The following is a 27,043-nucleotide window of genomic DNA, read 5'->3' on the forward strand; positions in this document are numbered from 1 at the left end:
ATGGCAGCATATGTCTGTAACTCCAGCACTAGGCATGTAGAGACAGATCTCAGGGGCTTGCTGGACAGCGAGGCTACCAAAAATGATGAGCATTAGGTTCAAAGATCTGTCTCAAAAACTAAGGCGGAAAGGAACAGAGGAAGAAGGCAGTGTCAATCTCTGGTTTCTGGTTTCTTCTTTTTTTTTTTTTCCGAGACAGGGGTTCTCTGTAGCTTTGGAGGCTGTCCTGGAACTCACTTTGTAGACCAGGCTGGTCTCGAACTCAGAGATCCGCCTGCCTCTGCCTCCCGAGTGCTGGGATTAAAGGCATGCGTCATCAACGCCCGGCTGGTTTCTGGTTTCTAATGCCACACACACACACACACACACACACACACACACACACACACACACACACACACACACACACACTCCTCCCTACCATAAAGTACAAACTGAAAAGCTCGCCAGTGCTGGAGCTATCAGGCTAGCATTTGCGTAGGAGTGTAAGACTGGATCCCTAACATCTCAGAGACGGAATGAACAAGAGAAAGGAGAAAGGGAAGAGACCTCAGTTCTCATCCGGAGCCAACTCTGCATTTGAGTATGTCTTCCTCAGCTGCCTGCAGGAAAACAAGCTTTTGTGACAAAAAACCAGAGGGTGGGACCTTTATGGTGATTTCTCACAATCTCACTAGTGTGGTTATATCTCCTCTTACATGATTTAATAATTTTGTCATCTTCCATAGATTGGTGAATCGTTTAAAAAATGTCAAGCATCTGGGATTTCCTGATTGGTTTTACTAAAAGAAACACACAGTGGTGGACCCAGAGACTTCAATGTAATACATTTCTAAGAAATATACTAGGTTACAAAATATGGCCACTTAAAAAAACCCAGGGAGGGAGGGTGAGAGGGAGGGAAGGAGGGAGGAAGGGAGGGAGGGAGGAAGGAAGGAAGGGAGGGAGGGAGAGAGGGAGGGAGGCCTTGCATCAATTAACAGATACCATGTATCTGCCTGCTCTCCAGCCAACTGACTTTCCCCACCAGCCGAGTGAGGCCTCTGCAGCCAGTACTGACTTCCTCATAGGGCCAGTTAACCCTAGTTTGTACTCATTTCCACAACACTTGCTCATATCAGCCATGTGTCCTTAACCCCGCCTCTGAATCTAGACTAAGGCAAAGGCCTCATGTGGGCCTGGTGACGGCTCTGTTTACCTAGCCACACAGCCTAACCTGGGCCTATCCCAGTCCATGTGAGTCAGCTGAGCAAGGGGCAGGCACCACCCTTCCTGGAACAGGAATCCAGCTGGGACACGGGCCACCAGCACATCCCAGGAGACTCTACAGTGACTGGAGCCGGATTCAGAGCATCTGGCCAGCAGGTAAGAACAGACTGGATTGGCTGGGACAGGAACTAAACAAGACCTGCTCACAATCATTTCCTTCCCTCCCTTGTCCCGTCTTCTAGTCTTTTTAAAAACTTGCTTTACTCTTGGAATGAAATGGGGACAAAGCTTTCCTTTTCTGACCGCAGGCCCAGGCAGCGTTTGAAGGATGAATGATTTTCTGCACTGGTCTATGCTACCCTTTCCTCGTATCTATCCCAAAGCCATCAGGCAGGAGGCCCCAAAGGCTGTGACTCTGATACTCAGACTTCCCTAGTGGCTCTCTCTCATTCAAGAAAGGCCCAAATTCTAACCCTAACCCTAACCCTAACCCTAACCCTAACCCTAACCCTAACCCTAACCCCTAACCCTAACCCTAACCCTAACCCTAACCCTAACCCTGTCTGGTACTCCGTTGCATTGCTGGACTCTGAATGCAGGCGCCTGAAAGAAATTCGACGTTGGGTACATTCTAGCAGCACACTCTCTGCAATTCAGCGGCAATAGGACGCCACGGCCCCTCCGCAACCGCGGAGCATCCTGGGAGCCCACAGCAAGCAGGCTGTGGCGCGCATGCGCTGTAGGCACCGCACGCTGGCGAGCGGGACTTTGCAGGAGTTGCTAACTACAGGGGAGACGCAGCTTCCGACTGCGCTCTGAGCCTCGGGATAGCGGGGTGTAGACGGCTGGGGGCGGGGGCGGGGTGGAAGCAGGGGCCGGTCATGGAACCGTGTGAAGTAGGGGCGTGTAGAAGATGGTCCCTGGACAATTGGGACTATCCGGGGAATTCAGTGCGTCAAGTGTGCAGTCTGTGCCTACTTGCTCCCGTTTCTAAAGAGAAGGGACGGGTTACAGGGTTCGTCTGGAGTTACTGCCCAGGCAAGGACGTCTTGTAGTGAGGGGAAGAACAGCAGCCTGCTGTAAGGGCAGTGGTGAAAGGGTTTCGGTCAGGGGGCAGTTTCCAGGAAGTGGGCCTCTGGGACTGTTTCCTCTCAGAGGACAGCTGCAAAAAGCATCTGTTCTATTGCTGTACTGTTACAAAAAGGAAGACAGGGTGGTCTCTCAGGTTCATATCTGCGCAGTGCATATTCTGGGACAGCATAATTTGGTATATGGTAACAGCTGCGCGTTATTTCAAGGATAAAAGCCACCTGGAGGGTGCACTGCAGGGCAGGTCCCAGGCAAAGAGGTCTCATCCCTTAGCTGACCTAAAAGGTTAGCATCATACTTGCCCCTCCTCTTAGGAATTCTTGCCTTGGGATAGTAATTTTTGCCCCGAAGACTAGCCTAGGACCAAGAACTGTAGCCATCTTCTCCAGCAGCCAGGCAGGCAACAAAAATCAGCAAAGGGCTGGTTGGGTCCTTGAGCCGCAGGGGCGTAGCTACAGCCCATCTACAAAGGAGTCCTGGCTTCCTTCCTTCCTTCCTTCCTTCCTTCCTTCCTTCCTTCCTTCCTTCCTTCCTTCCTTCCTTCCTTCCTTCCTTCCTTCCTTCCTTCCTTCCTTCCTGTCTTTCTCTCCAGGATCAGTCAGAATCTGTTAAGGGTAGCATCTGCAATTCTGTATTTAAGCAACAAATTGTTAAGTATTCTGCAAGGTCAAATAAAATTTCTTTACATTTGGCCCTTGGGCCACCAGTTCCATTTCAGGGAAGGTTCAGGGAGCCTTTGTGGACCATTTTAGGAAATACAGGCTAGGTTTCAGGGGAGCTACTAGTGTGTGTGTGTGTGTGTGTGTGTGTGTGTGTGTGTGTATGTATGTGTGTGTGCACGTGCTGAATTTTTTTCATGTCAACTTGACACAAGCTAGGGTCATCTCAGAGGAGGGAGAAAATGCCTCCACAAGATCCAGCTGTAGGTCAGGCAGTGGTGGCACACACCTTTATTCCAGCACTCCAGAGGCAGAGGCAGGAGGATCTCTGTGAGTTCGAGTCTACAGAGTAAGTTCCAGGACAGGCTCCAAAGCTACAGAGAAACCCTGTCTCAAAAAAATCAAAAAGATCTGGCTGTAGGCAAGCCTGTAGAACATTTTTAACTTAGTGGTTGGTTTAGGAGGGCCCAGCCTATTGTGTGTGGGACCAGTCCTGGCCTGGTGGTCCTGGGTGTTATAAGAATGCAGCCTGTGTAAGCCATGAGGAGCAAGCTAGAAAGTAGCATTCCTATGTGGGCCTGCATCACGCAGCTCCTGCCTCAGGTTTCTGTTCTGTTTGAGTTCCTGCCTTGGCCCTCTCAATGGACTGTGACTTAGAATATGTAAGTGAGAGAAACCCTCTCCTCCCCAAGTTGCTTTTGGTCATGGTGTTTCATGACAGCAATAATAAACCTGAGGCAGAGATTGGTACCTGGGTTGTGGGATGTTGCTGTGATCGACCTTACCATGTTGTTTTGGGGAAGATTGTGGAAGGACTTTGGAACTTGGACTGGAAAAGCCATTGAGAGTTCAAAGCTCAGTGAGCCATTGTGAGAACTCGGGGAGTCTGAGGATGATGGAGGTCTGTCTTGCGAAGTTTCAGAGAGAAGCAAAGGCCCTATTGGAGCCATTTGATATTTAATTAAGAATCAGTGGTTCTGGTCAGCTGGGGCTGAAGACTCTGCTGTGATTAATAAGAGACCAGTGCTGATGAAAGCAGAGGCAGATACCCACAGACAAACACTGAACCGAACTCCTGGAATCCGGTGTCAGAAAGAGAGAACTGATGGGCAAAGGAGTTAAGACTGGGCTGGTTTAACCCACAGAAACACTTTACCTGAACAAGGGGGAGCTCTTGGACCCCAGATTGATGGCTGTGTGGTAAGCATGGGACTGACCCAGACCCACTGAATGTGGGTGTCAGTGAGGAGGCCTAGGTAATCTATGGGGCCTTGGGTAGTATTTATCCCTGGTGTACAAATAGACTCTGAGTGCCCATGCCACAATACGGGAAGCTTTCTCAGCCAGGACTATTGGGAGAGGGCCTAGGCCCTGCCCTGGATGAAATGACAGTTACTGGAGATCTACCATGGAGGGCCTCACCCTCCCTGGGGATCAGATTGGAGATTGGGTGGGGGACTGGGGGACCTGATGGGGAGGGCGAGGGAGGTTGGGAGGGAGAGGAAGCTGGGATTGACATGTGAAACAAGATTGTTTCCAACCTAAATAAAAAAAAAGAAAGAAAAAAAAAAGAGACCAGTGCCACTGATGTAAACTATAACTTTACTGGCACATTAGATGCTGACAGAAGGGGCTGAGAAATTAATGGTGATTAAAAGAGACCAGCATCAGTCAGGTGAATTCTGGGAAGTGTTTCCTGAGAGTCAGCATACAGAAGCTGGGTTCGAGGCTCAGTCAACATTATACCAGTGCTGGAAGCTGGACTTGGTAGTACCGCCCAGGTGGTACTGGTATTTAAGGTATGAAGGGGTTGTGGAGAGCAGCTGAGAACAGTACTTCTCCAAGGCCTCAGCATCACCCCCACTCCTCCAAGAGGCAGGGGGCTTTAAGTCATGCCACAATACCCTGGCTTCATGCTTTAAAGGCCTGGTGGCTACTGTCTGGGGAGCAGAGAAAGAGGCCTGTCTAGGGGATGCTGTGGTACTAATGCAGGACCAAACGGAGACAGAGGTCTGTGTGGCAGGGTGTGGGTGAGAAGGACTTGCTAATCCCTGGAAGCATGGTAGGGATGGTAGAGAAGGAGGAATGGGCTGGGGCAGCAAGTACAGAAGGAGAAGTGAGTCATGAGGATGCCCTCAGTGCCCCGTGGTCATGCAGGGTCATGGGGCTGGTTTTCACACATCATGCACAGCCTAATCTGTTCCCTATGCCACCCTCTGGCATTCCTGTTATATGAGGGCAAGAAGGACATACCATGACCATTAATAGTGGCAGCGAGCTGGGAAGGTGCAGGAGAACTGAAGAGTTCCGGGTAGGTGTACAGCTCAGAGCTTGTCCTGGTGACAGGGCCATTGTGACAGGGCTGTGACCTCTACCCTAGGAGGCAGGTCCAGCAAGGGGAGGCGACAGGGAGGCATCCAGCTCGAGTGGCGTGCCTAGTATAGGGCAGGAAGTATGACAGAGTCAGGGGTTACTGTGCAAAGGGAAGAACCCAAAAGTGCAAACTCCCCCTGGACAGTTCACCTAGGGAGGGATGGTCTTTTTAAGAGGCTGATAGTCTGAGCTGCTTTGAACACCTCACTTAGAGGAGCTGCAGATTCTCAGGCAGGATGATGGCGTGTGGGTGCGTGCAGTGCCTCTGAGCCTCCGGTCCCTCCTCCTGTGGAGTAGGGTTATACTGAGTGCCCCAGCTTGCTCAGCTCATCCCTCACGGAGTCACGAAGGATCTAGCTTGTTTTTAATGTTACAGGAGCCCACACTTGAGAGGCTTTGAACCTTTAGAGATTTTGGATTTTTAGGAGACCTTGGATTTTTAAAGAGACTGAACTTTTTAAAGTGTTTGGATCTGGGGTCGGGCAGCAGTGGCACATGCCTTTAATGCCACCACTTGGGAGGCAGAAGCAGGAAGTTCTCTGTGAGTTTGAGCCAGTCTGGTCTACACAGCAAGTTCTGAGACAGGCTCCAAAGCTACATTGAGAAACCCTGTCTCCAAAAACCAAAAAGAAGTGTTTGGATTGTAAAGACTGATCGTAACATCAGTGTTAACATGAGATCTTGAGGACAACAAGAAAGGAGTTGGGGCTGTCATGGTATGAACACTGGGGTCAGGCTCACTCACCTGAAAGTAGGGGTGCAGAAGCCATCAGGGTCAACAGAGTGGGCATCCTGGGCCTGAGAAAGAACATGGAGTGTTGCTTAGCAAGTGGTGTATTTGGGTGTCAAGCTGTCAAGAGGCCAATTGTACTGGCTAGTTTTTATGTCAGCTTGACACAAGCTACAGTCAGAGGAAGGAACCTCAACTGAAAAAATACCTCCACAAGATCCAGTCATGGGTAGGCCTGTAGGGCATATTCTTAATTGATGTGGGTTTTGCCAACCCTGGGGTGGTGGTTCTGGGTTCTACAAGAAAGCAGGCAGAGCAAGCCAGAAAGCAACACCTCTCTGTGGCTTTGCATCAGCTCCTGCCTCCAGGTTCCTGCCCTGCTTGAGTTCCCTTTGGTGATAAGCAGTTATATACAGAAGTGCATATGAAGTGCACTCTGTCACCCCAGATTGCTTTGGTTATGTTGCTGTGTCCCAGCAATAGCAACCCTACTTAAGACAGATGGTGGACTGGAACTGAAACACTCAGGATGGAAGGAAAGGGCTGGGAGGGGGGTTCTAGAGTCTCCTGCCTTTCTGCTTAAATGCTAAGTCCCAACCTTCCTGTGGTTGTGAGTGATGCTGTCCCAGCTCCCAGCCGCACCTGGTACACAACAGCTGCTGCATGTGCACCTGCTGAATTGGATGAGGAACCCTTACTATTTCATCTGACCTTTGTCACATGGCCCTTGACCCTGTCTTTTCTTCTGGGTGGTCCACTAGGCTTGTTTTCTAAGGTCCAGGGTCAGTCAGATGTGGAAATTTGTGGGTGGGGATTATGAGTGGTGTAAGTCCTGGCTCCTCCTCTCTAAAGTGGGATAGTAACTCCTAGTGATGGTCTTATACTGTGGGGCACAGGTGACAGGAGGCAGCTGTCCTGCCCTTTTTTCAGAAGGATGGGAGCTGCATCTTCATCCTTCTTCATCCTCTCTGCTCTGCAGGGTGCTCAGAGGAGCAGTTATGTCTGTCCTGTACCCATCTCTGGAGGACCTGAAGGTGGGCCAAGTCATCCAGGTAAGGAACCGGGTCCATTTGCCTAGAGTACCTTATGGTGGCCTTGGGAATTGACCCTAGTAACCAAGGCTTGTCTTGGGGGATGCTGGGTACTGGGAGCCCTTGGGAATTTCTTGGAAGCCCTAGGGCCCAGTGCAGGGGCTGATGCAGTGGCTCTCAACCTGTGGGTTGAATGAACCTTTCACAGTGTCATCTAAGACCATTGGAAAATACAGATATTTATATTACAATTCATACCGTAGTAAAATTATAGTTATGAAGTAGCAATGAAAATAATTTTATGGCTAGAATCATAACATAAAGAACTGTATTAATGGGTCTCAGCATTAGGAAGGTTGAGACCCATTGGGATGATTGGTAAAGGGAGAATCCGGGAGTCAAGGCCCATGGAGAAGTGAGAAAACAAACTAGCTACAGTCGTGTGGGCTTTGGAACTTCCCCATCCTCTGAAGGAACACCCCAGGTGCCAGCCAGTTTCCCCAGGAAACCAGGGTATGGGCTCAGCGTGCTCAGCCCCAAACAGCATCTCCCATCTCTACCCCCTCCCCTCTGTGTTCCCAGAAGCCTTTGGGAATTTCGGCCTTTCTCCCTGAGAACTTGGCTGGGAGTTAGGCTTTCATGCTTTGGCTGCCATGAGCAGAAAATAGTTGGTCACAGGCCCCAGAGAATTTTCCTCCGGAAAGATGCATGTCCAAAGAGGCCATGTTAAAAAAATTACTTATTTTTATACTTTTATTTGTATTTTCCCTGCATGGATGTGTATGTACCATGTGTATGCCCAGTGCCCACAGAGGCCTGAAGAGGGTATCAGATCCTCTACAACTGAAGTTACAGATAGTTGTGACTTGTGATGTGGGTGCTGGGAACTGAGGTCCTCCTCAGGAGCGATGGGTGCCCTTGACTCCTGAGCCCCATCTCTCTAGCCCTAAGACGCCACATTTTAAAAGTATAGCATTTTGATTTTTAATTGATACTTTGTGCATATACATAGCTGTGGGGTACGTGTGACATTTCAATCTGTGTACACACTGTACTGGTCAGATTGGGCAGGGGTGACTGACACACCCATCACTCAGACTTACGTCAGTTATTTGGGCTTGGAATACTCAAAACTCCTCTCAGCTAGCTATTTGAAATACTAGTCCTTGCTTGATGTGCTCACGGTTGTCCACTGTACGATAGAACATCACCCATTTAGCTTTGCTGTGCGTGAGCACATGCAGTATTTGACTTTCTGTACCTGGCAGATACACATGCATATGTAGAGGGCTAATTTATATATGGTCTGGGGCATTGAGGGTTCCAGGGCACCATGCCACCACAACTCTGCAATCCTACTCAATACTCAGAGTCCCTGCCTCAGGGAGTCCTGGGTGTCAAGAGTTCCAGCTACAGCTGAGCAACACTCCATGTTCTTTTCAGGCCCAAACCAGAGCCTCACCCAGGTTGTCTACTCCATCGGCCCCAATGGCTTCTGCACCCCCACTTTCAGGTGAGTGAGTCTGACCCCAGTGTCATGAAAGTTCCAACTCCATTACACCCCAAAGCACTGCTGTGTAACGTGCATTCTTCCCGCTGGCCACCTGGGTCCCATCGCCGCTTTAGCCCCCAAATAACACCACAAGACACTGTATTAACTATAATGCTGGTGCCACCATAGGCAGACCAGACTTTGAGGCAGCCCTTACAGAAGCCCATAGCAATCTTGGGTCAGTCCTATGAGACAGGCTTAAACTTGGTTCCATGGTTCCCCTTTCAGTGCTCTGCTGTTTCCCGAGTTGCCCTCCATCATGGCCTGTGGTCCCTGGTAGTCCTGCACCTGCTCTGGTTTGGCGTCATCTGTCCCACCGGTGCCAAATCAGCTGATCTGAGTACCTCAGTGGTACAGGAAAGGTCTCATTGTCTGAGACTGCTCCAGACAAAGGTGCTTCAAGCCTTTGGCAGAATTGGTTCACGCCACTGGCAAGCATTCCCGGGACACACAACGTGATCAGGAGATCAGAGTGCTATTGAAGTTTCCCAGCTTCACTGAAGATGAGTGGCCTTGGGCCAGGCAAGGTGGTTCCACACAAGCCCCAGAGTGATATCCTCTCTTCTTTACCATCAGAGTTGTATCCAAACTTGGCAGAATTGGAGAGTTACATGGGGCTGTCCCTCTCTAGCCAAGAAGTCCAGAAGAGCCTGCCTCAGATTCCAGATGGTGACAATGTAGGTGTTTTTTTCCTGCCTCAGGTGGCCACTAAACATCCTACCTCTTAGGGTCTTGTCATTTAAAAGTGTGTGTGTGTGTGTGTGTGTGTGTGTGTGTGTGCATGCTCGCTCCTGTGTGCATGTGTGTCAACCCAGCCATTCTTATAGCAATTGGGACCCAGATGCACTCACCCTAAATTATGATGGGTGCTTTTTTTGGCAGGGGGGCAGGATGTCTCACTGTGTAGCCTTGGCTGGCCTGGAACTGGTTATGTAGATCAGGTGGCTTCAAACTCATAGAGATACCTGTCTCTGCCTTCTAAGTACTGGAATTAAAGATATGCACCACCACTCCTGGATCTTTTGTTTGTTTAGTTTAGTTCATTTTGTTTTTGAGACAGGGTTTCTCTGTGTAGTCCTGGCTGTCCTTGAACTGGTTGTGTAGACCATATTGCCTCTGTTTCCCGAGTACTGTGATTAAAGGCATGTGCCCACCGCCTGGTTTCCTGGATGTTTTTGAAAAAAATTTGTTTAGTCTATTTTTATGTTTATTATTGTTTTGCTTGTGTGTATGTGTACTGCATGTGTGGTTGATACCCGAGGAAGCCAGAAGAGGTCGTCAGAGTCATAGGACTGGAGTTATAGAAGGTTGTGAGTCACCATGTGGGTGCTGGGAATCAAACCCGAGTCCTCTGCAAGAGCAGGAAGTGATCTTAACTGCTGAGACATCTCTCCAGCTCCTTATTCAACATTTTTATTATTGTAGTTACTTCCAATGTTTTCAACTTTCTTGTTTTTAAATAGTAGGTTAATTTGCTAAATAATTTGTTAAAATAAGAAGTTCTTTTCACCAAGTGTTTCTTTCATGACCACAGTACAGTAGCAAGACCAATAATTTACACTAGTAAAATATGTGTCTATAGCTGCCTCCTCAGGAAGTTCTCCTATCCCTTTGTGGCCACACCACCTAATCCTTCCATAATCCCTGGCAACTTTCTCTTCTTCCATCCCTTACTCTTCCCCTGCCTTTCTTTTTATTTCTTAGCAGTACTGGGGACCCCATGGATGTTAGGGTGTTCTACCATGGTGCCACACTCCCAGCCTTATCTTCTGTCTGTATAATTTTATCACTTCAGAATGTAATATAACCGGAAACCAGAAACTATGAGTCTTTTGGGATGTTGTATGTATGTGTTAGTTGTGTGTCTGTGGTGTGTATGTGTGTCTTGCTCTATCTCTTTCCACCTTTATTTTTTGAGACAGTGCTTTTCACTGAAACTGAAGCTCATTGATTCAGCCAGGCTGGGTAATGAATGGCAGGGATCCTCCTGTCTCTGTTGCCCCAGATCCCCAGCACTGGGGCGACAGATACAGAGTCACATACCCAGCTTTTTATGTGGGGTCTGAGAGTCTGAATTCAGGTTCTTATGCATGCATAGCTGCTACTTCTTACCTGCCAAGGGCAATTTTACAGTTTCTTACTATTACATACAGGGTTTCTGTGTAAAGACTTTTATGTGGATACAAGTTTCCTTTTTGGCTCAATGGGCTTGAATTTGCAATTGCTACACAGTATGATAAATCTACATTCATAGGCAGCTGCCAGGCTATTTTCTTTAGGGGCTGTGCATTCTCCTCTCCTGCCAGTGGTGCCAAATGCCTAGTGTCTTCACATCCTCACCAGCACTTGGTGTCACTATGAGAAGTCTTCACCTGCATTTCCCCGATGGCTAGTGATTATTATGCCCCCACCACCTGAGATAAGGTCTGGCCCAGTCTGTCCTCAAACTCAATATGTAGCTGAAGGTGATCTTGGACTTCTGACCCCCCTGCTTCCCTGTCTCAAGTGCTGGAGTTACAGATGTGCACGACTGCACCTGGTTTGTTTAGGGCTAGGGAATCACACCCAGGACCTTAGCATGCTAGGCAAGCACTTGCCTGACTGAGCCTAATCACTGTCCATTTCGTGCATATTAATTGGACTCTAAAAGGTTGAGTTTAGGGACTACACTTTATAATCTGAGGTCTGCATCAGATATGTGGGTTGTAAAAACCATCTCCCACTCTTAAGCTTAGCTCTATCTCCATGACAGTCTCTAGCAAAGAAAAAGCTTTTAATTTTGATGAGGTCAAATATATTTTTTCATACTTTTTCCTTTCATTTCTTGGACTTCCTGTCTAAAGAATTTTCCCCCAAGCCCTGGGTTCTAAAGATTTTCTCTTTTACATTCTTCTGAAATTACTACGGCTTTGGCGTACATTTAACTTTATTATCAAATTTGAGTAGATTTTTGGAAAAGGTGTAAAGTTTATGTCATGGCTCCTATTATTGCCCCGGCCATTCATTGCCACAATGGATCTTTTTGAGATAACCCCATCCCCCAACTGATCTTGACCTCTGCCATGGTAAGAATCTCTCTGGATTCCCTAGTTGACTGTTGACTTAGGTGTCCAGTACCTGCTGCTTTGGGTACTATGGCAAGAGAAGTCTCGGTGTGTTTGTGCAGTTCCTCACATTTTGTTCTTTTTGTCTGAATCAGTTTCATTATTCACATTCCATTGTCTGTTAAAAGAAGCTTTCTTTTTTTCTTTTCCTTTCTTTCTTTCTTTCTTTCTTTCTTTCTTTCTTTCTTTCTTTCTTTCTTTCTTTCTTTCTTTCTTTCTTTCTTTTTTGGTTTTTACTAGACAGGGTTTCTCTGTATTGTTTTGGAGGCTATCGGTCCAGCCCGGCCTCGAACTCACAGAGATCCGCCTGCCTCTGCCTCCCAAGTGCTGGGATTAAAGGCGTGTGCCACCACCGCCCGGCCTCCATTGTCTTTCTACCTAAAACTAGATTACGTTACCTGCATCTCCAAAAGAGCTCACAGAACTTTGATAGAAATGTGCTGGTCTGTACGTCGGTCTGAGGATTCGACAGCTTTGCTAGTTCTTTCAGTGTGTGCATACAGGAAACCTGTTTGGTTAGGTCTTTGTCAATGTTTATCAGGATTTTTGTCACCTTTGGCATACAATGTCCATGCATCTTGTTAGATCCATACATATTTAGAGTGTAGATAACAGTTGAGTCTCGCTCTGTTGTTTGGACTGACTTCCAGCTTCTGGGTTCAAGTGGTCCTCTTGTCTCAGCCTCCTTGGTAGCTAAGACTACAGATGTATGCCACCATGCTCAACACGGTTGATTTCTATATGCTGATATTGAATTCTGGGACTTTGAATGTTTGTATTTATTTACTTACATTTTTTGGTTGTGAACCTAGCCTTTAACAGCTGAGCCATCTCTCCAGCCCGTATTTATTTACTTGTAACTAGGAATTTGTTTTTAGATTTCTGTGGATATTCTAGTAGACCATTTATCAACAAGGCTAACTATATCTCCTTTCTCTCCTCGGTGCCTTTCCCATTTTCTTGCCTCACTGTCCTGTGTCTAAGACATCTTTCTCTTTTCTGTCTCCTAGGAGGAACCATTTGTTAATTTTTATTCTTGGTTCAGGACAAAGTCAAACCTAGCTTTTCATTTTCCATGGCTCATTATTTGATGTGAAAATGTCTTTGTTGTTTTAGGTGGATGGATCTTTTCTTGATTTCCATTTCCGTTGGAAAATAAAGGGACCCCTTCCTGATCCCAGTTTCCTTTCCTCTCTTGTTAGGGATGTGGGTTTTGATGCCCTCTAGTGGCATCATCAAGCTCCATTCCCTCTCAGCCTCTACAAAGTGTGTGGTGACCTCAGGGACTATTCCATCCTCTTACTTACCCCCCTAGAACCCAGATGCCCTTGAAGCATGGGCCCCAGGTGCCTGGCTGACCTTTCACAACTGTGTTCGCAGATGGTGGTCATTAGCCCTGGTCCTGGCCAGGTGGTAGCACCAGTCTCTGGGAACAACCTGGGTGTGTTACGTGCAGAGATCAAGCCTGGGGTGCGTGAGATCCACCTGTGCAAGGACGAGCGTGGCAAGACGGGACTGCGCCTGCAGGCTGTTGACAAGGTAAGGAAGATCTGTGGAGGGGCCCTTGGAGGACAGTTTGCCCCTCTGATGCTAAGTAGCACTTGTCACAGTCCCAGGGATACAAACTCCCCTTTGGGACAGTTTCCTGACAGTCTGAGATGGTGTAGTGTATAGGGGCCTCCCCTCCCAGGTCTCAGAGAGCCTCTGTCCACAGTAAGGAAGGTTCCATGCAGGCACCTTAATACTGAGGCCTCAAGGTATGCCTGGTTGCAGCAGGGATTCTCATTTAGTCCCATGCAAGGCTCCTTTTACTCAGAGCCCCGTTTCCAGTACCCCAACTCCCATGGACCTAGCTTCATGGTGACTGTAGAGAAAGTCAGCCTGATGCCTTTGGGAAGGATGGTACAGGATAACTGATTGTGATGCTGAAATCCTGACTCTGCATACTCTGGGTGGTCTGGCGTGTTTCCTCCTCCAGGAAAACAGCCGTGACCTGAGTATCCCCCTGAAGATCTTAGATCCCACCACACTGTAAGCTCACAGAACGAGGGGAAAAGGACATCTCAGAGGAGGGGCCTAGGCTCAGGCAGCCAGGGGTGCTGACTCTAGAGTCTTGCTTCCCAGGGGCTCTTTGTGCAGCTGGTCCAGGCCAACACGCCTGCATCCCTCGTGGGGTTGCGCTTTGGGGACCAGATCCTGCAGATTGATGGGTGTGACTGTGCTGGGTGGAGCACATTCAAAGCTCACAAAGCTTTGAAGAAGGCATCAGCAGAGAAGATCACCATGATTGTTCGTGACAGGTCAGTAGCCGTGTCCCAGCATCCTCCCTGCCTGGCCCCAGCCACACCCGCAAGTCCAGCTTACTGTCACTTTCTACCAGGCCATTCCAGCGGACTGTCACTATGCACAAGGACAGCTCAGGCCAAGTTGGCTTTTTCATTAAGAAGGGGAAGATTGTGTCTGTGGTAAAGGGAAGCTCTGCAGCCCGTAACGGACTTCTCACCAACCATTACGTGTGTGAGGTGAACGGACAGAACGTCATTGGGCTAAAGGTAGGCAGGAAATGGTGGGGGTGGGGCAGCTCCTGTCTGCGTAGGCTGTAGAACCTGCCAGAGCCATAACATCTCCATCCTAAGGTAGATGGGGCTTCAGTATGACTGTGTGGAGCGCTGAGCAGTGCCAATCGCAATGAGTAGGTGCCCAGTAAGAGTTCGCTCCAGTTACTAACACGCAGGATGTGCCAGCAGGTATCATGTGCAAGGACACCGGCTCCCAGGCTACTGATGGCCACAAGGACACCACCTGCTCTGGGTGGCATTTCTCTTTGGATAGCTGATCACATTCAGTAATGGGGTTTCCTTTAGAAAACTATGACGTGGACATCCATTTCTGGCCGTGGCTTATTTAGGGAGGGCAGGCGAATTCTATCTTTACAATGCGAGAAGGTACACACGGATTTAGGCCTGTGCTGTGGATGTGGGAAGAGAGGTGTGTCCTGGGAATGGATGGCAATGAGCTGTGGTTTGAATAAGTGAGAGCATCCCAGTCCTGACTCATGCCACTACAGTGGGGGAGCCTCTCCACCAGATGGTGCTCACGGGGCAGGTGGTGGCATCTCCACGATGAGCACAAGCCACTCCAGTCTCCTGTCCACTTCCTGCCCCAGGCGGCCTCCCTTCACCTTCCTCGGAGACTTGTTCTGATGGCTGTACTACTGTGGCCAGGGAGCTCTATGTCTGAGATCCCTCCTGGCGAATCGGTTCCCATTACTCTGTGATCAAGCGTACCAGGCAAAAGGCCACCACCGTCAATAATGCCGCTCCTGAGCAGCTAGGGGTTGCTTCTTTGAAAAGATAACAGTCCATTTGTAATTCTGAGTGTAGCCATGCTTGGATGTGGGTCACGTATCTACACAGATGGTCCAAGGTTACCCTGCCTAGCCATGGTACCATGAGACCCTCAGATACTAGGGCTGTGCTCTTGAGCAGTGGCTGGTAGTTATGCTTTTTAAGGTCAGTTATCTATCAGAGTTTGTGGCCATCACTAGCACTAGTCCTATGGGGCATTTCTTCTATTTATTCTGGAACAACTAAGAAAGCACAGAACCAGATTTTGTATGTATGCGAAATGATGGTCACCAGGACCTGAGCAGGGACCAGAGGCTCATTACCACAACTGTAGTCGATCAACTGGTGGACAGACACTGTTTCCATGGAGACTGTCTGTTGTCCTCTTCATGATCTTACTAGCCAGCGAGGCGTGGGAGAGGATCCATGTGGCTGTCTCAGGCTGGTGAGCCACCAGGAGCCTGAGGACACAGGCGGACCCAGTGTCTCCCACAGGAGCTCACGTAGCACGGGCCAGCGGAGTTGACCGAGGCTGGAGAATCACATTTGTGGGGCAGTGCTGTAAGGCCCACATGGCTGGCCTTCTAGAGTGGGAGGCAGTGCCATGCTCCTGTGACCCTGCCAGTTCTCAAATGAGAGGAACAATACTCCATCTGAGATGTCCAGGGGCCCAGGCAGCCAGCTACCCAGGTGTGAGGGGTAGGTGGCGTCCTCTCAGCCATGCCGAGCTACCAGTCAGGGCAGTGCTACTCCCATTCTTCCAAATGACCAACCACTTTCCCCCTCTTCAGGACAAAAAGATTACAGAGATCCTGACCACAGCTGGAAACATCATCACACTGACCCTCATCCCCACTGTGATCTATGAGCATATGATCAAAAAGTAAGGCTATTACCCCGACCTGGGCACTCTACTTCCTATCCACTCCACTCCTATGCCCTGGCAGCCTCGGTGCTGACCCAGGGCACAGGTCTGCTCTGCTCTGTCTTTGGCTCTCCTTCAGTTCATGGTGGCTTCTCATGACTTGAAACCCTCAGAAGTGGGGTGCACAGGTTGGGATGGGGATGAAGGAAGTTTCAGCCGCTGTCGTTGTTGCCCTGTCTAGGTTGTCCCCATTGCTGCTCCACCACACCATGGACCACTCCATTCCAGACATCTGAAGTCACAGGGCAGCCCAGGCCTCCTGCCATCCTGCAGCGAACACAGCAATACTCCGATGACAGGCTGCAGCTGGCTTGCTGCTTGGGCCTGGGTATTGCAGGGGTGTGTCCCAGGTGGATGCATCTTGAATGAGTCTGTCATGTCTATTTTAAGGCTTTCTTGGGTCCTGACCCCTAGCTATTTATACTGAGGTACGGGTGGGACTCAGGCACGTGGTGCTCTGCACCCTAGATGCTGGGCACTTAGGCAGAATAGCAGAACATCACCAAGTGCAGCTGGGTCCCTTTGTAGACTTTTGCCTCCTGACTTGACAGAGGAATTCCTGTGTGTTCTTTGCTTTCATTGATCTTTGTCATGGATTGTGCATCGATTACTTGTGTAACCTTTTACTGTCTTTTGAATAAAGAGTGGATTTTAAACACAGCCCCTTCCATGAAAGTTCCTAGAAATTCCAGGATCCTGGGTCCTGTGACATGCCAGGCATGCTTTTGCTTTTGGACAGTGATCAGGCCAAGGCCTTATCTGTGTGCCTCTCTGAGAGCAGCAATCTGTTTGTGTTCTGGGATGCTTGCCAGACTGTCATAGGGATGTTGGCATTGAGGATCGTGTGACAGGGATAGTTGAGGATACCTTCTACTGGCTTGGGGACCCCTGCCTGAGTGATTATGGATGCTTTTGTAGCTACAGAATGGGCCAAAGAAGCCATTTCAGGACTACTGGGAAGAACTGGAATATTCTCCCAGTGCTGGGCAGGATGTGATCTGGGATCAGAATGGGAATTCTAGATCCTGTACCTGATCCCAGATGGGCAGAGAGGCCCCACCCTACACAGCAGGGCCTGGTGGGGCTGAGCCAGCTAATAGCTGGTTCCATCTGTGTTGGGTGCCGTGGAGAATTTCTCAGCCACCCCAACACGCTTAGAGAAATGACACGGTACAAAGACGCCAGGCTGAGGGGCTGTGTGTGTGTTCATGCTTTAATTCAGGGCTGTCTGCTACAGGCACAACTCTGTCTGAACAAAAAGAGAAAGGAGAGTCGAAACCCCTCCCCACGGCCCTCCCTCCTGTGTCCCCTGAAGTTTCTGTTAAGGGAACAGCCTAATGTGAGAGTACATGATGGCCTGTTTGTGTTGTCATCTAGTTTGGAGGGGGCTGTGAGTTCCCTGGGTGGAGGCCCCTCAATAAACAGCCTTTGGCCCTAGAGTCTGGGATCTGCTGTCTGATGCCTGTGAAGATGGAAAGGGGTCTCAGTGAAAAGCTATGTATACTACCTGCGTGAGACATTGGTCATGAACTCTGCTCAAGGCTGCCTCTGTTCAGAAGACCTCCCTGAGCCCTGACAGAGGGCTTCAGAACTAAGGAGCCACTACTTCAAGCCACTGTGCTCCCAGGGCTCAGTAGCTATAGAAGGTAGTTCCTGGGGGACACTTCCTCAAGACCTTGTCAGCTCTGACTGGAGGCAGGGGAAAGGGGCATCCTAAACATGTCTGCTCCAGGAGCCAAGGGCAAGAGGGCAAATCACACAGCCTATGGGGGGTGGTCAACTGGAAGGAAAGGGGGGAGCTTTGGGAATGAGCATCGAAGGGGGAGCCTAGCCCAGTCCCACCTTGCTCTCAATCCCCTTTTCCAGATACGGAACCAGCAGGCTGCTGAAGTGTCTACTTCCAAGCCCATTTCCTGGGGTTGCACAGGCATTGCAATCCCCTTGTACAGATATGGGACTCTGGGCTCATTTACACTCAGGAGCAGGGCCTGTACCCCAGCCTGCAGGGATCCAGGGTCATCCCACTGGCAAGGAGCCAGAGCCCTTCTGATAAGCAGAACTCACAAAAGAGGACCCCTGCTGTAGGCCAGGAGGGGCTAGGGCCAGAGCAGGAGCAGGTGATGGTCAGTTTCACTTACTGTCTATACAGACCTGGACGCTTCACAATGGCTTCTCCAGCAGCAGAAACAGAGTAGACCCAAGTCCACCAAAACACGAGACACGACAAGGAGGCCCAGACAGCAAGACATGGAACAGAGGGGCTGCGAAGTTGGACTAAATGCCAGTGGTGAAAAATATATGGATTTTTATGTTGTCAAATATAGTTCATACATTTATTTTCTCAGCAGAGCTTCGACTGTTGCTAAGGAGACACGTGGAGCTCCATGAGTGCATGGCACAGGAGGCTCGGTCCGTGGCCAGTCCTGGCTTGGCTTTGGATCAGTTCTATTCCCCTGTCTCCATGGCACCACCCCAGTGTCCTATGGGGCAGCCCCAGCGAGGCCTCAGGCATTTGGGTTTGGTTCAGCTGGGGTAGGGGTGCTCCACCAAGGATGGCTGGTCTGAGGCCCCAGCCAAGGTGGGGGAGTTTTGGAGGCACAAAGCGCGTGGCAGAGGGCTCTTGCCCTGATGGCTAGGCTGGCTGCCCACTCGCAGTGCATGCAGGTGCCCTTGGGGAGGGCACAGAGTGGAGGGGCAGAACTCATGAGTCAAGTAGTGGTCACTGGGGCAACAGTGAGGGCAAGCAACCTCAACAGAGAACCAGAGAGGCTCCTACGTCAGAGAGTGAGATGCAGGCTTCTACCAACTCCCCGGTGTGGGCCAGTCAGGTAGGGATGGCCTCTCTGGGAAGAAAAGGGAAGTGAGGATCAGGGCATCTTCCCAGGCTGACTGGGCCTGGACTAGGAGCAGCCCAGGCAGGCTCCCACTGCCTGGCCATGCCCCTGCTAAGGAAGCACACCCAGGGGACCCTGCTTTGGCATGGATAGGCAGATGCTGTGGCTTCAGGACACCATCTGAAGATCCCTCCAGATGGCCACCTTCCTCTGGAGACGACTGGGTCAGAGATTCAGAAGTCCTCATCCCAGAAAGTAAGCAGCCTGGGGGTTCTAGGAAGGGATCCTAAGGGAACTGAGTGCAAACATAGGGTCTGAGGTCAAAGGGGCCTGGGGCAAGTGGCCCTGACTTTCCCAACTTGCTGAGGCACCTCTAGGCTACAGATGAGATGAACTCATCTCAGAAGGTGAAGGGCCCCTGGGGCTGCTGGCCTTGCCTTCTCTGTGCTAGCGGATTCACCCAATGGCAGCTGGGGCTCAGGTAAGGGCTCCCTCCCAGTCTCATGGTTAGTGTGTCAGGAGTAGTGAGGGGCATTGGACAACTTGTGAAGATCAACACACCAAGAAGCCAAGAGGAAAACAGACTGTGGGGGCGGCCCGGAGGACAGACAGACAGACACAGAACCTGCCCTGCTCTCCACCCTTCCTGTCTGAACCAGTCACTACAGCTGGATCACACTTCTGCATCCCAGGGCAAGGGAGGAGGAGAGGCTGGGGTGTCAGTAGGACCTGGGCAGCGAGACCCTGCTTGGAGTGGTTCTCTGCGTTTTGGGTCCTGGCTGCCTCCATCTGAGGAGGTAATACTGGTCCAGGAGCCTAGGAGACGGCAAGGGTTGCCCGGGAGAGAAGACGTGGAGTGTGCTGGAAGGGTGGTGCAGGGGAGAGGAAGATCCCCAGGTCAGCACAGCCAGAGACTTTCTGAGCGGGGCCTGCCTTGTCTGAAGTCTAGGTGGACAGAGGGCCAGAGGGGAACTCTTAGCAGTTTCTCCCTCTTACCTGGCCACCCTTCCTTTTTCTCTCGAAGCTTTGGGATGCCTTTCTGAATCCCTGATACTATTAACATCTGGGGTGGGGGTGCTATTCCAGACCTGAAAGCAAATAAGAGGATGACCATGGGGATCTGACAGGGGCAGCAAATGGCATCCTGACATCAGTGGTCAGGCTGCCAGAAGTGGAGGCTGGCAGCCTCCTCAGAGCTGGGAGCCCCCTGCTGAGCTGGAGCTTGGCTGGCTCAGTGAGCGGCAGCTGATCCTGCGGATGGAGTGCAAGGCCACTGTGCAGCAGCCCCGCAGCAAGGAGCTGATGTTGTAAATGGGCTGGCCCTGGCGCCGTTGGGAGCGGCAGAGCCAGGCCACTGTTGGCACAGCTGGCACTACCACAGCCAGCAGATCCACGATGTAGTGGCGGCTCCAGTAACTCTTGGGTTCCTTTTCGGTGGTAGCCGCCTCCTCCTCCTCTTCCACAGGACACACCACACTCACTGGCAGTCCCGGGTTGGAGTTGGCCGCAGGCCGATTTGTAGCTGGCCCACAGGTGATGGGCTCTGGGGCCTCAGGCTCGTCACCTACTGTCACCACCACTGCCGAGTTGGGGTCTCTGGGCCCTGAGGGGTGGGGATCCGGCTCTGAGCGCATGTCCTTGGGGACTGTGCCACACACCTGAGCCTGGCCTACTTTCTCCAGGATGGTGTCCAGGTCAGGCTGGTACTGCACGAAGTCCGTCTGGATGGCTCGCTCCTGCAGGCAGCTGGCTTGCACACCAGCCTCCATGCCACACAGCAGCTTCTCATAGGTGTTGCTGGCAGGGAATCGGGGGCCCAGGTTGAAGGAGCTGTGCAACGAGGCTTCCTCAAAGCCACAGTCCACTCCTGATGACAGTAGGCTACTGGCCTCCAGGGCGTCCGTCTGGCTCCGTGTGTCGTCAGCAGCCACAAACCCACTGTCTGCTCCATCCTCAGCAGAGGTGCTGGAGGGGTCCCCTGCTTGGCGGTCACCACAGACAGCCGGGTCACTCAGCTTGGTGTAGGTGGAGCTGCGGGTGAGAGAGCGAGCAGGGGACCCGCCAGCCGACTCCCCGGCTCCTTCCTCCTTGGCTATTCCGTTCTGGGCCACCTCCATGCTGTGCAGCAGTGTCTCTAGCTTCTTGTTCTGGATATTGATGTCCACGAAGTACTTCTGCAGCCCCTTGTCCTTGTCAATGAGGTTGTTCTTGACAGTGTCGATGACCTGCTTGAGCTGCCTGATCTCCTTGCGGGCCTCTTTCAGAGCCAGCTGGGCTTCCACACGGTGGCACTCCTCCTCGATCCAGTCCTCCTGCATGCGGGACAGCTGTGTCTTCAGGTCATCAATCTCCGTGTCCCTGCGAGGAAAGGAAACACACTTGCTCTGTAGCCTGTCCTCCTGACCTGCCATTGCTGCTGTGGAGAGCAGGGGGCTGTCCCCAAACAGATGGTCCCAAAGCGGGGTGGCTCAAAGCTAGAGACAGAGGTAGGATTTAAAGCCTCTTCTTCCTTTCATCCAGGAAGGGTGGGTGGAGCCAGGGGCCAAGGCTCCCTTGAGATGGAAAAGAAATGGCAGTAGGAGCCACACCCCCATCTCACCGCTAAGCCACACCCTTCACGTCATCACCTCCAGAAGTGACTACACAGATCCTTAATTAATGAGCCCACTGCTATAAAATAAAACTCGCCGGGTGGTGGTGGCGCACAGCTTTAACCCCAGCACTCGGGAGGCAGAGGCAGGCGGATCTCAGTGAGTTCAAGACCAGCCTGGTCTACAAAGAGCTAGTTCCAGGACAGCCTCCGAAGCCACAGAGAAGCCCTGTCTCAAAAAACAAAAACAAAAACAAAAATGTAATAAACCCAATGCAAAGCAGCAAACGTGAGAGAAGGATGTGGTTTCCTACTGAAGCAGCTTGTGTTTTAAGTGGAGAGACATTTGTCCCCAGACCCCCAGGGACAGGATGGTGACATGAGAGAAACGACAGCCTTTGGTGTTGGTGGGGGAGCTGATGATTTTACAGCGTTCCTCTTGCAGAAAGTCCAGAAGGGAAATGAGCTGGAGGGTGAGGAGGACTGGGGTGGCTCCCTTGTACCAAGCAGGGGGCGTCTTCGTATTTACTGTCGAGAGGAGAGGCCAAGGAGGTGGATGAGAACCGCAGCTGCCAAGGGAAGGGCTGTGCCAGCAAGTGGGACAGCAGCAAGACTTCCGCCCGCAGGTGCGATGGCCTTTCAAGTCCCTGGTTACAGATGGACCTGGGTGCTGAAGAGGGAGGTGGTCAGTGAACCATGCCACGCGACTAAAGGGGAATCAGGTGAGACCCAGGGGACACTGACCGCAAGCAGTGGGAAAAGAGGACATCAGGGAGGCTTAGCATCCTGTCCAGGCATTCTCAGCGATGAGATGCGCATACAACACCTCAGCTAGAAGCCTGCCTTATGGGGATAAACTAAATGGCACGGCTGTCACTAGGGGGTTTATGAACCTAGCAGAGTGACTCTACCTTACATATAAGGAACTACAGATTTTCCAAAGTTAGCGTGGAAATTCCACCCGGAATAGGCTCCAGAGGCCAAGCAATATCCTCCAGGAGGGTCTGACCACCCAACACGGTATGATTCAGGACTGGAGCTACCTGAGTGGCAGGGGTCCTTGGTCTCTTGCCCTTCCCTCAGGGTGGGGCATCCCCACTTCCCACTGGCCCTGCCCTGGGAGGTGAGTCTGCTAGAAGGAGCTGGGCATGCTCAGCTTAGTGGGCCCGTTGTAGCCCCCTGGGCCTCGGGGACAATGGCGTCCCAGTCCTGAGCTGGCCTGGAGCCATAGGAATAGCATTTGAACTGCATCTTAAAGGAAGGGTCCGGCAAGGGTGCGAGACGGAAGAAAAGCACTTTGAAGTGTGGGGACACGTGCCCACGAGCACAGAGGAGGTTGTTGAAGCACATGCTGGCTGAGGTTAGAAGGCAGGCTAGCACAGGACCTGTGGATAGTAGATAATACCCAGAGGGCGTGAGGAGAAAGGCACTATGCCAAGGACAGGCCTGTTGTGGGACCTTTTGAGGGTAACCGACAGAGTAGTTAGGGACAAGAGGACATTTTTGCAAACACAGGAAGATGGCCTACATGCCACTGCTGGCTGGCCCAGAGAAGAAGCCGGGGATGGGCTGCTGGCTCCTCATGGACACCAGTGCCAGAGAACAATCAGACCCTGAGCATCCCTGGGAAGAGGGCAGGAACCCAAAAAGGAAACCTTAGTTCAAGGATAGTTGAGCCCACTGACCCCCTTGACCTCTGAAACCACAACAAACCCAGGCAGGACTGGTAGAGGCTGGTCACGCATGCTGTACTGTTACATATCCAGAGATCAATAAAGACAGGAAGACCAATGGGTGTCAGGATGATTGGAGAGTACGGGGAGTGACTGCTAATGGGAACAGGATAGTAAAAAGAGGTATCAGAGCACGGAAACTGTAAGAATGACCAACCAATGACTGGCCCAGCTTGAGACCCATACCATGAGAGGGAGCTCACCCCTGAGGGCCAGGACCCAGAGGCAGAATACCCCAGAGCTTAGGATAGAACCAAACACATCTGGTTAAAAAATAGTATATGAAATGATTACTAATGATATTCTGCCACACTCATAGATTGGTGCCTAGCCCAATTGCCACAGAGAAGCTTCACCCAGCAACTGATGGAAACAGATGCAGAGACCCACAGCTAAATATTAGGCAGGGCTTGGAGAATCCTGAGAAGAGGGGGAAGGATTGTAGAAGCCTGTGGGGTCAAGGGCACCACAAGAAAACCCGCAGAACCTACTAACCTGGGATCATAGAGGCTCACAGAGATGGAATCACCAACCTGGGAGCCTGCATGGGACTGGCCTTGGACCACTGCACATGTTACAGCTGTAAAACTTGGTCTTCTTGTGGGGCCCCTCACAGCGGGAGCAGGGGCTGACTCTGACCCTGTGCCTGCTTTTGGGACCCATTCCTCCTACTGGACTGCCTCACCCAGCCCTAATAGAAGCAAAGATCTTAGTCTCACTATAACTTGATATACCATGCATGGTATATCCACGGGAGGCCTGTCTTTTTCTGAAGAGAAATGAGGAGTTGGAGTGGATTGGCAGAGGGAAGGGGGGAAGTCGGGGAGGGACTGGGAGCAGGGAGGGGAAACTGTGGTTGTGATGTAAAAACAAACAAATAAGAGGTATCATATTGCGGTAATTGTGACAACTCTGTGACACACTACACGCCACCTAGTGATTACTTTAGGATAGGTCAACTCCACACACCATCCAGTGGCTGCTTTAGATGATAGGCCAGTTCTATACAACATCCAGTGGTTACCTTAGGTGATAGGCCAGTTCTGCACACCATCCAGTGGTTACTTAGCTAGGTCAGCTCTGCACACCATCCAGTGGTTGCTCTAGATAAGCTAATTCGGTGGCATGTAGAATACCTTTGGGTGGGTATAAAAGCTGCTGTAGACTCAGCCTGGACTCTTAGGGGAGTGCCTTGACCCTACCAAGAGTAAAATGACAGACTCTAGATATCCCCTATGTGGAAGGATTTGGCAATAGGGTGGGAGGGAGGGGGGGAAGGGGAGTGCGGGAAGAGGGGAGGGAGAGGGAACTGGGATTGACATGTAAAACAAGCTATTTAAAATTAAAATAAAAAATGAAGGAAAAAAAAAGCTGCTGTAGAAGCAAAGAAAAGGCACAGTAGGGATGCCTGCCCTGAGCTCTAGTGTCCCACACAGCTTGGTCCAGCTCGGAACAGACACGGTTCAGAGGAGGCTGGCCAAGGTGATCAGAGGTGGGCAAGCCCACCTTAACACTGTTGGTTGTGACAGGGCCTCATTATACATTCCAGGCTGTCCTCAAACTTACAATCCTTCCCCAGTCTTATGCTGGGGTGACACACATGTGCTCTAGTGTCAAGTGTGACCTTTAAAGATGAAACCTCCAGGAGGGCCAGCACAAGTGTCCACAAGGACTTGGGAGTGAGCATAGCTGGACACAGCTCCTGGGAGACCCCCAGGCTGAGCAGGGCCTCAGCCACATATCTCGTGACATTGTATCATCTACAGGAAGGAAGCAGACGTCTGGGCCTGGTCTGATGTGCTGAGACCCCTGTGTCTCATTGTGTAGAGGCAGAGAGCGTTAAGGGTCTGTTTCTTACTCTCCCCCACAGGGATAAGGAAGCCAGAGGGAAGACAGGATTCAGGAGAGAAGCCGCCATCACAGGAGGTGCGGGGCTGTGGTCAGGAGAGAACTGCAGCAGGAAAGTGACTGACAGTTCTTAGAGGGTCCCTTTCCCACTGGCCCTAAGCACCTGCCTAACGTGGTCAAGGGGCCGGGACTGGAGCCTCTATAGATGGGCCCACGTGAGGCTTTGCTGAGAGGAGAGTTGGTAGATGGCAACAAGGCCCATTCCTCCTTCCTCACAGGGTACCTGGGACCCTGGCTCTGCTCAGAGTGGAGCTGGCTGGTACTCCCCGGGGTCCCCTTGGCTGCCACTTACCGGTCCTGGAGCCGGTCCTGTGTGTCCTTGAGCAGGGCCTTCAGGTGCCGGATGCAAACCTCCTTCTGCTGTAGTGGAGTCAGGTACTGCTCTGGGGTGGGGGGCTTGATGCCATGGTTGTCGCTGCATAATGTGTACTTCATGGAGCGCCTGCAAGGGTATGTCCATCAGAGGCGGGCATGAAGAGGGCAGGGCGAGTACCGGGCTGGGCCAGGGAGCACCTAGCGATCTTCAAGCTCAGCCTGTGCCACCAGCCCCCCTGGGGGCTCTGGGCATGGCGCAAAGACAGCTAGCCTTCTGTGAGGTAAGTTTTGATGAAGCTCTTCCGAGGGAAGAGTTGCATAGGGGCTGGAGACACCTCTGCTTAGGGAAGAGGGCATCTCTCACGAGGCTCGTGCGTGCTCAGTGTCTTACACACCCTGTGTGGACCCTCACAGCAGCAGTGGGTGAAGGAACGTCTTTGTCCTGCAGACGCACACTCACTTCAGAGAGGGCGGCTAACCAGCCTCCATGTGTGCTTCCTGAGCCCGGGCTGCCTGTCTTCAACAGAGAATGTGAGACAGGGGAGCAAGGGCAGGTCCCAAGTGGGCCTGGAGGGTAAGGACTCCCCTGCAGAGGAGGTGACATCTTCCTGGGAGGGAGACACTCTCCTCGCTGCAGCTGAAAGCCTGTCTAGCCTAGGGACAGGAATGAGGACGCAGGTGGGAGGTCGTGGCTGTCTCTGCAGCACATGCCCTGACACACTCTCTTCACCCACCTTCAGCAACATACAGTTTTCCATTACATGTACACACCGAGAGGCCTGGCCACCCCTTCCTCTCAGCAAAGTCATGGTGTCTCGAGTCACGTCACCACTGTACATACACCATTTTCATGCTGCCTTCATAGGTAACTGCCTGGTCCAGGAAATCAGCCATGTGTATGCACCTGCACTCTGGGACATGTGTGAACACACATGTGGACACTTGTTAGGTGTGTCAGTTAGCATGGCCCTGAGTAGCAGCTGGCTGGATGCCTTCTACAACTGATACAGTGTGTTATCCACTGGAGAGGATCCTCTACCCAGAGGGCCATGGGTGCTGGGGCCGAGTGCTGGCCAAGGCTTTCCTAGGAAGGAGAACTCCCTGATTCCACAACAGACTATGGTTCAGATGGTTCCACCCACAGCTTCCTGACTGCAGGATCTGTTCTTAAGAACCTTGCTTGGATCTTGGTTTCAGACCCAGGGAGTGTTCCCACACAATGGAGACTGGGGCCTACACATCCCAGAGCTGGAAAAGACAGGTCCCGTGGAAGCCCATTGTGGAAGTAGCCAGGTTGAAGGCAGATTTAGTTTCATGGAAGCTGTGTAATGTTTCCTGTAAAGTGTTAGAGACAAGGTGGCAACAGGAGGGAGCCGGATCACACAGCTTCTCCTCCACCTTGCAAGGGCAAGCGGTGGCATGGCTGGGTGCCTGGGCTTCCACACCCTGCTCTAAGATCTCCCCAGAAGAGAAGGAGCCACACAGCATCCTCCATTCAGACCTGTATCCGCCCTGCCCTGCAAGGGATTTGGCAGGAGGACATACCCCTGTGACAAGTGAAGAGCTTTCAGCCCGGCATGAGGCAAGGGGTGGAAAAGCCAGTGTTAAACTTGTAAGAATGAGGGTTAGAGGAAATGCATGTTC

The 27,043-nt window shown here is 51.3% G+C and overlaps 2 protein-coding genes across 11 annotated transcripts in view; one reads left to right on the forward strand and one right to left on the reverse strand.

The window, feature by feature from the left end:
- Positions 1-1,121: 1,121 nt before the first annotated feature.
- Positions 1,122-16,679, forward strand: Sdcbp2 (syndecan binding protein 2). The gene is made up of 9 exons (XM_005072537.4): positions 1,122-1,365; positions 7,040-7,112; positions 8,535-8,604; positions 9,220-9,320; positions 13,128-13,286; positions 13,872-14,047; positions 14,128-14,299; positions 15,886-15,977; positions 16,201-16,679. Exons 2-9 carry the CDS (start codon positions 7,059-7,061, stop codon positions 16,253-16,255), a joined length of 879 nt encoding a protein of 292 aa, XP_005072594.1. The 5' UTR covers positions 1,122-1,365; positions 7,040-7,058; the 3' UTR covers positions 16,256-16,679.
- Positions 16,680-17,214: 535 nt separating this feature from the next.
- Snph (syntaphilin) overlaps positions 17,215-27,043 on the reverse strand; it is a 42,536-nt gene continuing 32,707 nt past the window's right edge. For all 10 annotated transcript variants that reach the window (XM_040746467.1, XM_013115220.3, XM_013115219.3 and 7 more), the window contains 2 exons: positions 25,377-25,526; positions 17,215-21,211 (listed from right to left, as the gene is read on the reverse strand). In XM_040746467.1, the coding sequence (XP_040602401.1) occupies positions 20,044-21,211; positions 25,377-25,526 (1,318 nt within the window). In that variant the 3' untranslated portion in view covers positions 17,215-20,043. The remainder of the gene's footprint in view (positions 21,212-25,376; positions 25,527-27,043) is intronic.

The sequence above is a fragment of the Mesocricetus auratus genome, unplaced genomic scaffold, assembly GCF_017639785.1.
Source record: "Mesocricetus auratus isolate SY011 unplaced genomic scaffold, BCM_Maur_2.0 Super-Scaffold_100004, whole genome shotgun sequence".
Lineage (NCBI taxonomy): Eukaryota > Metazoa > Chordata > Mammalia > Rodentia > Cricetidae > Mesocricetus > Mesocricetus auratus.

Excerpts from the sequence above, each read along its gene's own strand:
- Sdcbp2 (XM_005072537.4), top strand. The coding sequence starts at position 7,059 with ATGTCTGTCCTGTACCCATCTCTGGAGGACCTGAAGGTGGGCCAAGTC. Across the intron at positions 14,048-14,127 it reads ACCATGATTGTTCGTGACAG|GCCATTCCAGCGGACTGTCA; the intron begins GTCAGTAGCCGT and ends ACTTTCTACCAG. Across the intron at positions 14,300-15,885 it reads AGAACGTCATTGGGCTAAAG|GACAAAAAGATTACAGAGAT; the intron begins GTAGGCAGGAAA and ends CCCCCTCTTCAG.